The sequence below is a fragment of the Diadema setosum genome, chromosome 3 (genome assembly GCF_964275005.1).
Source record: "Diadema setosum chromosome 3, eeDiaSeto1, whole genome shotgun sequence".
Lineage (NCBI taxonomy): Eukaryota > Metazoa > Echinodermata > Echinoidea > Diadematoida > Diadematidae > Diadema > Diadema setosum.
The window spans coordinates 27839658-27857564 of NC_092687.1; the positions used below are offsets into that span (position 1 = coordinate 27839658).

At 35.7% G+C, this 17907-nt stretch overlaps 1 protein-coding gene across 1 annotated transcript in view; it reads right to left on the bottom strand.

The window, feature by feature from the left end:
* LOC140246747 (uncharacterized) overlaps nt 1-17907 on the bottom strand; it is a 104103-nt gene that overhangs the window by 38511 nt on the left and 47685 nt on the right. The window contains exon 12 of the mRNA XM_072326085.1: nt 8835-9017. Coding sequence (XP_072182186.1) covers nt 8835-9017 — 183 coding nt within the window. The remainder of the gene's footprint in view (nt 1-8834; nt 9018-17907) is intronic.

The following is a 17907-nucleotide window of genomic DNA, read 5'->3' on the forward strand; positions in this document are numbered from 1 at the left end:
ACGTGTACTCTTAGGTAATTTACCTTATTTTCAACACACTTTGCGCTCGTTGTTGCTATGCCATTCTTATGGAGATGAATGTATAGATATCAAGGCTAAGCTTGTTGCATATTGACTTTAGCTGAACGCTTTCGGGTGCCCTTACAGCGCATACCAAGAGAATTTGCAAGCCCATCCGCAACGGCGTATACAGGTCCTCATACCTGCTGGGGTTATGATTTGCCGCCCAATGACGAGCACATCCTTTGTTTGAATAACTATGCACAAGCACAAACACAAGCACACGCACACACACACACACATATCTAACGTCTGATCTTTTATGTCTTATCCGTTGGTACATTTAGTTGACCAATGAAAGGGTAAATTTGCTCATATCCTGATTGCCTGCTAATTCGCACATGCGGTTTGCAAAGCTGCATGTTCGTTCTTATTTAAAACGTCAGAACGAAACCCGTTTAGAGGCAATGAAGGCTCTCTGAGAATCGCGGGAGGAACTTAATACTCTTTTGAGCAATTTCGCCTTACAGCCTACGAACTTTTTTTTTTTCTACAAAGAGGCCTCGCGGATATCTATACCAATAAAGTAAATACCACTTCAAACTTTACAACTCAAGACGCATTATAAGGAAAGTGATAGACATATACACTAGATTATTCAGAAAGAAGTTTCAGTGATTAAACTAAAGCCATGTGTAAGACATGTTTTTTTATAATTTATAAACGTATTAAAGCGCAAAAAAGTCAAGATAACTGAACAAAGAGGGTTTAACCAAGTTGAGTTACAGGAGAATACTAAACTCGCACAAAAACTGAATTCCGGAGATCCGTGTCAACTGTTTCAATTGATACATTCACTCATAAGTGACCGTACATCACAAAACAAACAAAAAGTCGCACACACTGATTTCGCGCGAGGACTGGAAATAAGTGAAATGGGTCAACCTAGCCGATCTTAACTTTGTTATATTTTCTGAAAGAGCACGTCTTCTTTTAAATTATGCTATTATTTCGGATCATAAAACGGGCGGAAAATGTGTTTTTCAGCAGTTGATCTCGAGCAATTTTGGTAGAATAGTATGGATTAGGTGTGTCTTTAGAGTTCCTTTTTCATTTTGAAAAATCCTGTACACACTCTTCACTTTCAACTCTAATTACTGTTAAAAGGATAGTGCTACTGCTTTGAAAGTTGACGTTGATTATGGACTGAATGTGTTAATGAGGCATGCTTAATTTCAGTTTAATCTGATAATCCCTACATTGTTGTTACTCGGGTGGTTTACTTCCTGCATTTTGTCCCATTCTTCGCACAGCCGGCACGGTTTGGTAAAGATTAAGCGCTTGAATAGACACTGTACTTAAGAGCCTCTTTTCTCAGTTCACACTTTTCCTTAGTCTGTGCTTTCTTTCCAATATTTAGATATGTTAGGAGAGTCCATTTCATTTCAGTTATACATCATTTTAAAGCTTAAAGTCTGCTCTTTCAGAATATGGTCTTAACTAAAAATTCATATCTGGCGACTCTTTGTTTTGTGGTGGAGGGTTACATAATGTTGTAGAATTGCTAGCATGGTGTTTTAGTACGAAATGGCTTCTTCTTGAAGAAAAAAAAAAAGAAGAAAAAAGAATGAAGGTTCAACATCCGTCGCTAGACACTGGCTGTATATATGGTGGTGCTTGAATATCTGAAATCGAAATGTGTCAAAATTATAGTGATTTTGAATCGTCTGTCTGCCAACCTTTACCTGAAAAAAAAAAAAAAAAAAACCCAGTAGTAATGGTAAGAACAGTATGTTAAAAACGCACTTGGAATTTTGTAAGGGACCATTGGAATTATTGAGGAACGTGCACGTGTATAGTGCCCTTATTGTCATAAGAAGTGGTCTCACCTGACATTTCAAAGCCTCTGCGCCGAGGATCCTGTAGAAGTCAGTTTGTAATCGTGGGCTGTCAATCGTGACTTCCCGCAGTACAGAGCTGGAACACATAACCTTTGCCAAGTCACGTGACACGATTTTTCTGCAGTCCACCTTATCAATACGGAGCGATTGCTTTCGGAACGAATGGGGATTAAAAATTAATGACAAATAATGATTCAGAGAAGAATGATGTTCATTGTAGATATAGAGTTTTATCATTGGATTGTTTCATGAAAAATAATCAGCGCTATAAAGAGGACAATAGTTGACATGTCTGGGACGGTGACAGGACATTCACTCCGTTTTTTTTTTTTTTTCTCCAAAGACTTAGGGTAGGAGTTAGGGCGGTGATAAGGTTAAGGTTTCAGGTTTCATTTGATTTTAGAATTAGGATTATCTAGTTTAATATAGGTTTAGGAGCCTATAACATGTTTGTGGTACAATTTATATTTTGCTTAGCGGGGAGATATTTCATGGGAGTAATTGTCGCAGGAGCAAGACCATACTCTGGTTTATTTGATACGTATGCAGACCAACCATGGTATTATTGTTTGTTATCTAATAGTTAAATGTCAGTGCAATATTGGGTGATTTATAAGTATTCAGGTTCAGTGAAAACAAAGAGCAAACAACTGTACCTGTCCACGTATGTTGTACCTTGTGTAAATGTCATTATTTTGGTTATATTATGACTGTATGTGCAGGGGCCCTAGGAAGAACAGTACCTGCCTAATGATGTGGCTACCATTTTGAAATGAGATTGAACAAAAAATATACAGAACATGAAGTGTCATACTGTGCTTAGATCCACAGCGTTTCCAGGGTATTGACTTGATATTACAACAGCGAATCAATTCATACTTCACTGCCTCATGATGGGAAATTGTTTTAAATCATAATAAACAATATCCTGGATGAGAAATATCTTTAATAACTTGCATCTAGACAGGAGTTTCCGCAAACCTCTTCAAACTTTGGTCAATTGTGAATATGAAGGGTTTGGACTCACTCGCAGTCATTTACACACACACGCAAAAAAAAAAAAGAAGAAATCATAATTCAAAAGATAAAACAAAAGATTATTATCATGTTAAAGAATCGCTTAATTAATGTCAAATTTCACTCACCACCTGGTTACAATTCCCCATGAATATAACTCCTGACTTTGTATGTTCTGACATATCGGCAGAGAGTGTGTAACTTTTCCATCGTTCTCCCACTGCTCTGGCTGCCTCTTCTGTGTGACATTCAAAGGCAACGTCAACGCAAAAGTATTGGTCGGCACACTCTATCAGGCTATCCATGATATCAAGGCCAGGTTCATTCCCTAAAGCTGCCGCGAAGTAGAGTAGGCTGTGGAACTCTTCATGTTGACGGAGAAGTTTGTTTTTCACCCTGTCATACTTGGCGCGATCCTTGGAGAATAAATTTGCAAAATATACCCCTGCAATGTACTCTTGGAACAATGGGTGAGAGAATGAGACAGTTGACACAACGAAAGATGGCATGTCTGCATCGCACTGCTTGTCCCTTTTCATGATTTCTCGCGCTACAGTCAAAATCCCTACCTTGCAGCATGTTTCCATGGCATCCTGGTATTTCTCGAAGTGCTTCTCAGGAAATGAAAGCTTCTTTTCCATCAATGCAACCAGTGATGTCTCACTTACGTCTTCAATTGCTCTACTAGCTTCCCTTACATAATCAATGGCGATCTGATTTTGCAGATTTTCACAACGCTTGGACGCGTAGTGTTCTTTCAGAATATAAATAATGTGACCAAAAATCTCGGATAAGGTTGTCAGTTTTTGAAGTTCGTGTGGTCTTTCTTTAGTAAAGTCATCCCAGATGAGGCAAAGCATAGCAGAGTAGATAGGAACAAGAGCCATGTTAGACGAGATAACATCATTTTCTGCCAAAAAACTGAGCAAGGTTTCTGAAAGATCGTCATCCTCTGTTATTTGAAAGTACCTTTTGATGTAAACACTTAAATTCCACTTGTTAAATCCTTCGACAGTAATAAGAGTGTAACCATCAGCAAGAGTCTTAGCCATAGTGAACTCATGTCTTCTCCAAGGCTTTGTGGTTACTATTACTTTGGATGACTTATATTCCTCTAATCCTAGAATGCGAATGATCTCACTGCTGCTCCTTTCTTCTATCTTCTCATTGAAATCGTCGAAACAATCAAACACGAGCAGAACTTTGCAAGGATTTCGTGAAATGTAACCGTCTATCTGTTCTGGTGTTGCTTCACTTGTGTCTGGAAGATATCTTTTCACGATGTCACCAATAGTTTGATCGACAGTTACGTCTTGGAGAGGAATTACGATCACCATGTCCAGATCCTGGAGAATCCTACCCTGACACCAGTCCCAGGCGATTTTTGAACAAAGCATTGTTTTACCGACACCTCCCTCACCCTGGATCAGAATGTGTTTTGAAAATCTTTCATTATTGCAAAGGAGATCATCGTACGTTATTGGTACGCCGCTTTGGTCCAATAAGCTCAAAGTGGTGTAAATATCATCCAAGTCTACACGTTCCGTATAGTTGATTGGATCTACTGAGAGCTTGCGACGTGTCCTACGGTAATACGCCTTCAGCTCTCTTTTGCACTTTTGTACTTGTTCTTCTCTGAGAGATGCATGGCCAGTTACCAATCCTTTAAGGTGAAGAAAATAGACAAAGAACAAAAATTGTTGTATGTTTATATACAAGTATATATATATATATATATATATATATATACATATATATACATATATATACATATATATATATGTATATATATATATATATACAAATTATATACATATATATGAAGAGTTTGTTTGCAAAAACCGATAAGTCCATATTTGTCAAATGGAGATATTTGTGATTAAAGGTCAAGAAAAATAAAGAGAATAAAAAGAAAATTTTTACTTCTTTTGACCATAACTTCAAAAATATACCTTTATATGTAGTGACAATATATCATTTAAGAGGTATTATTTTGTACTTTATGACAGAGACCGTACTTCAAAATCTTCAAAAATGGACTTATCGGTTTTTGCAAACAAACTCTTCATATATATATATATATATATATATATATATATATATGAGACCCTGCATTAAAAAACAAAGAAAAAGTCGCCAGCCATGAAATTTTAGTTAAGAGCATATTCTAAAAAAGCAGATTTTAAGCTTTAAAATGAGGTATAACTCAAATCAAATGGAGTCTCCTAACCTATCTAAATATTGGAAAGAAAGCACACACTCAGGAAAAGCGTGAATTGAGAAAAGAGGCTTTGAAGTACGGGGTCGATTCAAGCGCTTAATCTTTACCAAGTCGTGCTGACTGTGCGATGAATAGGACAGAAAACAGGATGTGAACCATCGGAGTAACAATAATGAAGAGATTATCAGATTAAAATTAAATTTAGCATGTGTTATTAACATAGTCTGTCCTTAATTAATACCAACTTTCAAAGCATTAGCATCATCCTTTCAAAAGTTACAGGAGTTGAAACTGAAGAGTGTGTACGATGTTTTTAGAAATGAAAAGGGGACTCTAAAGACACACTTAATCATAAAATTCTGCCAAAAATGATCGAGATAAACTGCTAAAAACACACTTTCCTGCCCGTTGTAAGATCCGAAATGTTAGCATAATGTAGAAGAAGACTTGCTCTTTCAGAAAATATGAAACAGTCAAGATTGGCTCGATTGACACATATCACCTATTTTCAGTCCTCACACAAAATCAGTGTGTGCGACTTTATGTTTGTTTTGTGATGCACGGTCATATATATATATATATATATATACACACATATATACAAAGAAACAGAGATAACACGGAAATGTTAAACCGACTGAAATTTAAATGAAGCCACGAATGTTTAGATAAATGTAAAACCTTCAAAATAATTGGTCTTTGAGTTCCCGATTGGATTTCCATAAGAGATAATTTTTTACGTGAAGTAGTAGTCATGTTAAAAAGAAATGGCAAAAGGACACTAAATTGAAAAACAGTTGCCTAAAAAGAATTCATAATATAAACGAAATCTGGCATTTCTTCTGCTTTTTTTGTGTTCTTTTTTTCAGTTCGACAAATTTAGAGAGAACACGTTACTCTATAAGAATATAATAACTTATAAACGCATCCTATTCAGGTATGTTGACATTTCAGATTTAGGAGACTTGCTAAGGAGAATAAAAGGGATATCACTGTAGTTTATTAGACAAGTATGTCTGACGTGGCGCACATGTTTCTTGGGTTTATGTGGGTAGTTCTAAATGTAAAAAAAAAAAAAACAACAACAACAAACAAACAAAGAAGCAGAAGCAAAAAAACAAACAAACAAAAAACACGCTATGCATGTTTTCAAATTACCCCTAATTTGCATGATTCATGCAAATACCTGTATCGCGAATCCTTGATTGTTTCTCACTAATCAGCTCGTTTACTGAGTTTCCATTGACGATGATATAATCCAGCTATGGCATGTACAAGCAGAACAGAAAAGATACATGAAATGAATATGTTTACACAATATATGTGTGTGATATATACAACTATCTATGCATGTAAAATACACGTACAGTATAAGATGAAGATAACGCTCGTCTTGCTTTTTTTTTTTTAATACAAACAAAAATTGATGAATGGTATTCAGTATTGCCTTCCACTAGGCTTGTATCGATCCACTACATGCTTAACAGCGAGATTCCTGAAGATGATATATCTATTTACTGTTACCATTTTTATACCTTTATGCAAACTTAAATATGGCAATGAGAGTCATAACGATTCTGAGTTCATATCGTCAGGATAGACAAATGTAGCATACCATTTATCTTGCAATTGCATAAATGAATTATGTGATTTACTCGCATACCGACTAAAGACGTTAATATAGGTTTTCCCGATCAATTTCATAGTTTTGTCAATCAAATTCATTAACGTGCATTCAAATTCACGCAGCGCACGCACGCGAAAATATTCGGGGATTCAAATTCAGAATCCCAGCGATCAATTCAATTTATGGGCGTTCTATTTCGTTTTCATGATATCAAATTCACGATTGGGCATTCAATTTCAAAATGCGAGCACCGGCTTTCCTACACGTGCAGTCAAATTCATGCGATAGTCACGTGATTGTCCCAATGAGCTTGTTTGGAGCATTCAAATTCATTTTTAAGCGATCAAGTTCCTACTTCGTGCAATCAATATAACGAGGAAAATGAAGTAGACTTTTAAGAAAGGAAAAAAGGGCCAACACAACCAATGAAGGCTTCCATATAGCGTAACTATGATTGTTTACATGTTCTACATTGTCCTCTGTTCATGTATTCTTTGTTTTTCATCTCAATAAATTTCAAATTGTAATGTCCAATCAGCAGTGCATCCAAACAACACAACGATAATTTCATCATATTTCTTGATGATACTGCATGCTGACAACGCCCCAACACCAACCACATAATGACATTGCATAATTTAAAGACAAAATGACACACAATGATCTCACATAGTCCCGCAAAAGCAAATCAATAAGACAGTAATGCACAGCAAACAGGACGTATAAAATGTTCATGTATCAGTTTCAATATAGACGAAATTGATTTTTTCCCTCGAAATTGTCAACCAAACCTCCGTATTATGCTCGTTTGTAGACCTATACAGTGCCTAATGTTTGTTTGTTCCATTTTTCATCAAAGAAGATGGCTGGATAACTCATATTCATCTGCAATAGCTGGTCTTCCATATGGGGTCCAGTTGGATGTTCTACTCTTTGCGATGAATAAATGTAGTGGGATCTATTACGTGCATGAGTTGTGACTCTCTCACACATGGGACCTCCATTTTATGTTCAATCCCAGGGACATGTGCCTGTATATTCCTTTTTGCTAAGCGCAATTTCAAAATTTTCAGTGAACAGGTTGACCTCTATATACTGCAAAATAATTAATCATCATAACTCCCAATATTCAAAGCCAAATGAGAAACACATGCATACACGGCCCCAAACTAACTAAATTCAAGACTTCTTTTAAATTGAATGCAGTTATTTGGAACATGGTTGCCTATTCACGAATTTGAATGACTGACGAGATTCCGTCGCCAGCTTGACATGAATATGAATGCTCATTGATGAAATGCGTGCTCCTCTCTTAAATTCGAATGCTCCGATAGTGAATTTCAACGTTCTCATAGTGAAATTGAATGCTCCGACAGTGAATTTGAATGCTCGGATAGTGATTTCGAATGATCGGATTTTTTAAGTCGATTGCTGATTCAGTGCTGCGAGCGTGAAATGTGTGAAATTGAATGCTCGGAATATTAACTTGAATATCAAAAGTATGAAATTGACCGGGAAAACCTATACTAAATTTACATTTTGTAAAATAAAGTGAATTACCAAGTGGTATTTTTAAATTTTGCATTTCAAGATACACTTTCAAATATACGGGACCTGTTCTATGGAACGACTTGCCAAATGTGATAAAGCTGTCTAATAGACTTTCAATATTTAAAAGAAGATACAAATCATTCCTTGTTCATAATGATATATTATAAATTTGAAGTTTTATGCAGAGTACAAACACCACACTTTGATTACTCTTGCCTTCTCATAGGTATTGTGCACTTTTGTAGTATAGTTTTTCTTGTGTGTATTGCATCAATGTAACTATTTTTTGATGTAACATTTGGGATCCAGACCAACGGTCTATGTTAATCCCCCATAAACTGAAATAGCTGCTTTTAGGTTGTGTTTGTCTGTTGTAAAATCCTTGTAAGTTGAACATATTTTTCTCGTATTGTTGCAATGTCCTACTGTGTATGTATCGTTCCTGCATTTTTTTTTTTTTTTGGTGAATGCTTTTTATCAGGATGTGGAAAATAAATGAAATGTAAATGTATGTAACTGTATCTACCTTGCTGCATGTTTTCTGTGAAACAACTGTCTTGAAGAATTCTTTGGGCAGATAATCGCATTGTAGATCAGCAAGTGTAAGATTGGGCATACGACACAGAAATTTGGCTAAGTTTCCTGCAGCTCCTGGCTCTGATTTCCAGTCCATCGAAGTTGCCATGTGAATTTCACGAATCTAAAATGAAAGATATGAATGCGCATTAAAATGGTTCAACTTTGCTCGTTTACGTGTGAAATAACTGTAGTACATTTTCATGTTAGATTTTGTACCTTTCAGACGTAAACTTAACACACCCTGAATAATTCTCATTGGTCTAATAGTGTGTTACAATGAATGTGTAACACGTAATGGTGCGAAGTTGAGCCTATTTTTGTAGAGTCAGGGAGCAGGCTTCAATTTCTTTTGACCTCTGTTCTAACCTTATATGTTTTATTTCATCGGTAACTTATCATACATAGCTTCTAGACACAGATAATTATGAACTGTTTTTTCCTCACATTTCCACTGCCTATATCGCCATTAATGCAAGCGTGGAATTTCAGCAATGACGAAGCTGCTTAACGTCATTTTTATGCGGAATTTTATTTCATTTTGTTGAACACAGGTTATTTGTATCACGTATCTATCTCTTGATATATATATGTATATATATATATATATATATATATATATATATATATTATGCATATCAATATATAATATATGAAGGGTTTGTTTGCAAAAACCGAGAAGTCCATTTTTGAAGATTTTGAAGTACTGTCTCTGTCATAAAGTACAAAATAATACCTTTTAAATGATATATCGGTCACTACATATAAAGGTACACATTTGAAGTTATGGTCAAAAGAAGCAAAAATTTTCTTATTATTCTCTTTATTTTTCTTGACCTTTAATCGCAAATATCTCCATTTGGCAAATATGGACTTATCGGTTTTTGCGAACAAACTCTTCATATATACATATATATATTATGCATACATATATAAATATATATACTAAGTGTTTCAAAAAACATTTATCACTTTTGATTCTTAATAATTCAAAAACTATATATCAGATAACACTGTCATTGATATGAGTGATAGCTGAATAGTGTACAATTAGGTTGAAGGTGGTTTAGATATGAAAGCATAAATAAGTTACATGAAATTCATGATTAATTTCACAGTTAGGTTCCAGGCTTTGCTCTATTTTCAACCCTCTGTACAAAATTTCACTTTGCACAGGGAACAATGGGTGTGTATGGGAGTGTGTGGTTAACACCCTGACGATGGTCCTGAACAATGGCCAGTGTTTGAATGCTTCATTATTCATTCATGAGAAATTCCACTATCACAGCTAGTCTTTATTCAGCCTCTGGCAGTATCTGTGTAAAGTCAAACGCCTGTCGATACTCTCGTTGAGTCGCGTCAGTGCTCTCCCTACTTCTGCAAAACAAAATTACAATGAATACCTTCTGTTCTATCGTAAATGTGGTGACAAGAAGTAAAGAAAATCAATTAGAGTATACACTTGTGTATATGGAGCCTTAAATAAATCTACTCTGAAACAAATCTCCCCAATGATAAATGCTGCTGAAATCTTTACCAAAAATGATCTCTTTTAATCGAAAAAGCGATAGCGAAAAATTTGTCAGACTATTAAATTAGTAGACAGTTGTATTAAAATGAGGAACTTTAGATCATTTATGCTTATTTATATCCCAAATTTAGTGATATGTCAGAAGTAAAATTTGAAAATGATTGCCAGCTGGAATGAAATGTGGTGTTTGCAAGCACTTTACCGTGCATGAATTCAGACTAGCAGTGCCCAGGGCAATCCACATGAATTATTGATTAAGTATTCATGTGCCAGGGAACGCCAGACTGACGCCTAGTCAACAGGTGGTTCAGGCGTGTCCATTGTTCAGGGCAATTGTCAGCACACACTCACATACACATCATTGGTTCCTGTGCGAAGTTCAATTTTTGTACAGAGGGTTAAAATTGAACCAAAATCTGAAACCTCATTCAAATTCAATCTTAGATTTAATGAAACTGATTTATGCTTTCACGTGCAAATTACCTCAAACCAAATTGTACACTCACCAGCTATTACTCATATCAATGACAGTTTTATCGAATGAATATTTTTTGAAATATCTATGATCAAAAGTTAGAAATGTTTTTTGAAACACCTAGTACATATATATATATATATATATATATATATATATGTGACCGTGCACCTCAAAACAAACAAAAAGTCGCACACACTGATTTTGCGTGAGGACTGAAAATAAGTGAAATGGGTCAACCTAGCCGAACTTGACTTTTTCATATTTTCTGAAAGACCGGGTCTTCTTTTACATTATGCTAAAATTTGGTATCATAAAACGAGCCGGAAAGTGTGTTTTTTAGCAGTTTATCTCGAACATTTTTGGTAGAATAGTGTGATTAGGTGTGTCTTTAGAATCCCTTTTTCATTTCTGAAAAACCTTGTCCACACTTTCAACTCTAATAACTTTTGAAAAGATAGTGCTACTGCTTTGAAAGTTGGCATTAATTATGAATAGAATGTGTTAATGAGGCATGCTTAATTTCAGTTTAATCTGATAATCCCTTCATTGTTGTTACTCTGGTGGTTTACTTCCTGTTTTTTGTCCCATTCATCGCACAGCCAGCACGGTTTGGTAAAGATTAAACGCTTGAATAGACACTGTACTTCAGAGCCTCTTTTCTCAGTTCACACTTTTCCTGAGTTTGTGCTTTCTTTCCAATATTTAGATAGGTTAGGAGAGTCCATTTGATTTGAGTTATACATCATTTTAAAGCTTAAAGTCTGCTCTTTCAGAATATGGTCTTAACTAAAAATTCATGTCTGTCGACTTTTTGTTTGTTTTGAGGTGCAGGGTCACATATGTACTAGGTGTTTCAAAAAACATTTCTAACTTTATATATATAAGAGTTTGTTTGCAAAAACCGATAAGTCCATATTTGCCAACTGGAGATATTTTCCATTAAAGGTCGAGAAAAATAAAGAGAATAATAAGACAATTTTTGCTTCTTTTGACCATAACTTCAAAAATATACCTTTATATGTAGTGACCAATATATCATTTAAAAGGTATTATTTTGTACTTTATGACAGAGATCGTACTTCAACATCTTCAAAAATGGACTTATCGGTTTTTGCAAACAAACCCTACTATATATATATATATAAAATGAAGATGAAACTGGTAATGCATGCTTGACCAATGAAGGATACGTTTATTCGACGCAAAATTTCGACGTCCTACGCCTCTAGTATTAGACTAGAGGCGTAGGAGTAGGAAGCCGAAAATTTGGGTCGAATACACTTATGCTTTACTGGCCCAAAAAATGCTTTAGCAGTTTTCTTCTTCATTTCTCCGTGGAGCAAATACGTGCAATTTCAACATGCTTTGTATATAATATATACATATACTCAACAAAAAAAGTAAGTTCCCCCTACTATTTTGGGATATATCTCAAAAAGTATTTTACCAATGTTCATAATTCAAACGGAAATGGATAAGGAGTCTTATTACCCATAACATAAGTGGCAAATCATTGGCACCAGATATCATTATTAGTGTGAAAATGCATTTTATGTCAAACTGCATGGAAACAAAAGTTGCACTTTAGTGATTTGCAATGACTTTCACACAAATAATCAAACAATAACTCATGATTGTGAATATTTAAGCATGGTTTATTGCATATTTTTCTATCTCTTTCTTTTTGAGAGCATACAGTAAAGTATTTGATAATTGACATGTCCACCATCCGCTTCAATGACCAGCCGGCATCTCTTCCTCATACTGTTAACTAAAGTTTGTACTTGGCGCTGCTCAATGTTGGCCCATGCTCTCTGCAAGATGCGCTGAAATTCTTGCAGTGAAGTGTCATCTTTCACCTTTTTCTCGCTTTCCGCTTAATGAAATTCCATAGAATCTCTACTAGATTACAGTCAGGGGATCTTGCAGGCCACTCCATACGTTCGATGCCATTTCCCTCAACAAACTGATCTTCAACTTGAGCACATGATGCAAAATGGCCATAGGCACATTAATGTGATCAATCCAAATTTGAATTACAAATCATATGGCTTCTACCAACATTTTCATATTGAAAAGGCTATTGTTTAAAAAGTATGCATAACATCTGTTTAATAGGGAAGCACATTGTACCTGAAGAAATTCCTGAGAATTACACAAGTTTAAAAGGTCATTTGCTAACTTACATAGGAAATGTATACAATATGCTTCATATAGCCTAAAGTGGAATTTTTCCCCATGCATTTTGACATAAAATGCGTTTTTTTTTTTTTTTTGTACACCAATAATGATATCTGGTGGCAATGATATGCCATTCATGTTATGAGTAATGAGATTCCCTATCCATTCCCGTTTGAATTATGAAAATCCGTAAAATACTTTTTGAGATATATCCAAAAAATGTTAGGGGCGAACTTACTATTTTTGCTGAGTGTGTATGTATGTATATATATATATATATATATATATATATATATATATATATATATATATATAATTATAAATGTGACCCGCTACAACAAAAGCAAAACTCATAAAAGTACTCGCTTGCGGAGATATCGATGATTTTATTAGCGCATGTCAAGTGGTTGGGGAACTCAGAGTTTCGAGAAAAAAAAAACGGCTTTAAAGTTTACCTACCTATCATGATCAAGGGGAGGCGAGACAGTTTTCACCGCCTGACAATAGAAGGCATGCTCCTAGCAACCTCCGCGATGTTCATTCAAGCTCAGCGCCAGCGGTCTACGCACGACCAATCAGTAATTAGGATACCACGCACTGACCAATAGGATCATTATCTCGTTGCTAGGGGCGGAGTCTATAGCTGCGGCGCTAAATCCAAATCTTCGGACACGTTTCTGTTACTATTACGTTGAAAGTCGGAAAATCATGGCCCAGAAAAACGCTGATTTCTTGCCTTTTCTTTGATCGTTTAGCTTCGAAATTTCGGCAGACGATAGACAAAACATTAGACTACAAAATTATGCTAAAAACAAAAATCCGATTGCTTTGACCAATTTTGATGATGCGACTTCAAACTCGATTTTCTCGGCTCGGCCGTCAGCTACTTAAGGATCCTTTTGTTTAAGCGCGTCACATATATATATATATATATATATATATATATATAGCGAAGAATCAAGAAATAAACTAGTAATGCATTATTTCGCCAATAAGAATGAGTTTATTGAACAACTCAAATTTTCGGTGGCCTCCACCTTCTTCAGGAGTCTCGACGGGGAAGAAGAAGGTGGAGGCCACCGAAAATTTGAGTTGTTCAATAAACTCATTCTTATTGGCGAAATAATGCATTACTAATTTATTTCTTGATTCTTCGCTATATTGGAGCCAATACGTGAATTCGCAACATATATATATATATATATATATACATATATATATATATATATATATATGATATATATATATATATATATGAAGTGTTTGTTCGCAAAAACCGATAAGTCCATACTTGCCAAATGAAGATATTTGCGATTAAAGGTCAAGAAAAATAAAGAGAATAATAAGAAAATGTTTTTTTTTCTTTTGACCATAACTTCACAATGTACCTTTATATGTAGCGACCAATATATGATTTAGAAGGTATTATTTTGTACTTAATGACAGAGACCGTACTTCAAAATCTTAAAAAATGGACTTATCAGTTTTTGCGAACAAACTCTTCATATATGTATAAATATATATCAGTGTGCATATATCCGGATATCTTATGTATATACTACATTGTGATGGCCATTTCGATGCCCAGATTGGCTATGCTGGTAAACATGCTGCTGTGAATCGCGACTATAAAATTGTGAATTAAAGGTTTACACACTGGTTACAGTCCTCGTTTGACTTTAAACTTGTCATTTAAACATAACTATTTTCTTTATACGATTCATGATGACAATCAGTGTAGGCGGTGAGTGCCATTTCGTTTTTGTTTTTTTTAATCTATTTAATTCCCTTAAACCCAAAGGCTGGGAAATTGCATCATTCATATTCGGATGCATCATCCAGGTACAAAGGGAAAAACTTAAAAACGGTGTTTGGCAGAAGATAAGATATTAGGCAGAAGATAAAATATGACTTAATATCGCACCCACATGTTCGGACATATTGTTGGAAAAATTATCTAGAAATCTGAGACTGTAGATGAACTCAGGTAGGAAATGGATTTTCCTGTAGAGAGACGAGATCGTATGACAGGTTTCCAAGTGTTCCAGTGCTTCGTCAGAAGTCACTTGTATAGTACACGATTCATTTTTATTTGAGCCGTTACAGTAGATGCTACTATGTAATCCCGTGAGATTTTTGTGCCAAAATTGATTTTTTTTTTTTTTTTTTTTGGCTAACTTTGTCAATTTGGGGGTGCTGAATCCAAAAAAAACTTTGGTTCCATTTTTTCCGACCACGTCCTAATGGCCGCCATAGCAAACTATATTTTTATCCATATCTCAGTAAGTGAGCATTGTAGAAGCTTCAAATTTGGTTCAAAATGCATGGCTTTGATGTCAGACACTGTGGTATATCTTTTTCTGATATTGTGGATTGTTTTGATACAATTTGTAGGCAGCCATCTTGAATTTCAAAATGAACGGCATGGCAAACAGTATTTTGAACCATATCTCATACAGTGAGCATTGTAGGAGTTTCAAATTAGGTGCAAAATGCCTGGTTGTGATGTCAGACACTCTGCTATATCATTTTCTGATATTGTGGATTGTTTTGATACAATTTTTAGACTGCCATCTTGAAATTCAAAATGGTCGCCATAGCGTATTTAAACCCATATCTCATGTTGCAATTATTGTACGAGCATCAAATTTTTAGTAATGCACATGCTTGTGGTGTCCACCGTTCCAGTACAGCTGTTTCCTATTATGGATCACTTGAAATTCAAGATGGTGGCCATAGAAAAACATATAATACTGGGGGAAGCGCCTTAGATGAATTTGCCAAAATTGTCCTGGTTAGACCGAATTTATTTTCAAGTCACGCAGAACGACAGCCATCTCTGATTCAAAGTGGCCGCCATGAATTCAGATGTAAGGACGAGGTTCCAATGACGTCATCAAGCCATCCTGGGGGGGGGGGGGGGGGCAAAAAGTGCGTAAGGGGGGAGGGGAGGGGTCCCATACCACGTCCCATAAGTGTTGGCAAGCGTGTAAGCGTTACATCCCACGTCCCATAATTTTAGCCAAGCGGGTATATGTGGTTGGCGTACTGCGTGCTACAGCTATGCGCTGAATACACACGTGATTTGTTTTTGCCTCTCATGTAATACATTGTTTGGTGTCATGGAACCTTGTTAATAGTTATATTTAATCCCAGTTATAAAATATTTGTACAAAAGCAAGCATTGATACGATTAAAGGGGATCTTCAAAAACTTAATGCTGCCTCGAGAGAATGAAGACAAACAAGGAAAAGTCTCGCAATGGCAAGAAACTCCATGTTTATCCTACCAGGCTTCCCATTCACAAGCTTGTTTGTTGACCACAATAATTGAAACATCTCATCAGGCAGCTCATAATTGCTGGATGTATTTCTAGGATAACACAAAATGAATAAGGAATGTCAATGGGTAGGTTTTTTTTTTTTTTTCCTGATTGCCCTTGTGGAGATGCGGGTCATCCTCAATTATCAAGACTTCCAAGATGCTTATTGCTGTACCGCCAATGATTCTAAAACTACAAAGGAGAAATAATAGCTCGGTTCTGTGGCACTTTGGATGCATCAGAATTCCTCAACAATTTAGAACACCATCACACGATGGTAATCTCAAAAATTGTTACTGCATTGAAACTGATGAATGTGGTGTTTAGCAATCAGGTATCGAAAACATTCAAGGAAGATATTGTACAAAGAGATGAAAAGGGAAGTGAAGGGAAGTTTTCCTGGTCTGTATTTGAACTTGCATCTGAAAGAATTAGAAAAAAAAAATCTATCTGGGATGATATGAAAAGGGCCAGACATTCAGCTGTTGCAATTGAAATACACCGTGTAAGGTTGGATCAAAAGTCATTAAGCTTAAGAAGACCACTACCTTCCTATAACACTTCTACTGGTACAACAGTCTGATAGACCTGTCATTATCAAGTCATTGCTGGACGATGCAATTATCGGACGTTATAATTTCTACTGTTCTAATTAATTCCACAATCACTTTTCATCTCACAATTTTATGGCCTTCTCCTAATTCTCACTATTTAAACAAAGGTTCATTTTTCTTACCCATGTTTAAGAAACCCACAAAATTGAGACAAATATTCAGCCTGAAAGTTGAAATACTGATCACTCAGTTCCATCTGACACAGACACCACATCACGGATAAAAAAAAAAAGAAATAAAGGGTTCATCAAAGATGCCATGGGAGCTGTCACCTGTCATAACGAGGAAGCAGATGTCCTCATTCTATTGCATGCATTAGATGCTTCAAGAGCAACATGGAATTTCAGAGATACTGATGATTATTACGTATAAATACTGACATTTTCATTCTCCTGATGGATCTTTGCTTTACTTTTAATAATGCATCGCATGTTGTCTGCTCCATCACTGGAAAAGGAGATGATAAAGTACAATATACATTGTTAAGAGATTATGTTCTGCAAATTGTTGCAAAAAACAAAGGTCTGCTTGGTCATGCCTTTCATGGTGGACGTTGAAGTTGAAAATTTAAGGATGTCTCAAGAATGAGAAAATGAATCAAGAATTCTCTAAGCCTTGAATTACGCAGAATGCGCAATGACACAGTCCATGCCTTCCAGAAGTTGGGCGTGGATGACTTCAACCTGGACAATTTCCCGCTTTGCTCTCGTAGAGTCTTGATATAACACATCCAGACAACAAACCTCGTAAACCTTCACAACCTAATTTGTGCCTCTACTTACAGGGGAATAATATGGTACATTGTAGTTATTTCCAGCGGATATACATAAATTGTGCAATTAAATGCTTTGAGCTTCCTACACCAACGATAACCACAGTATTCATTAT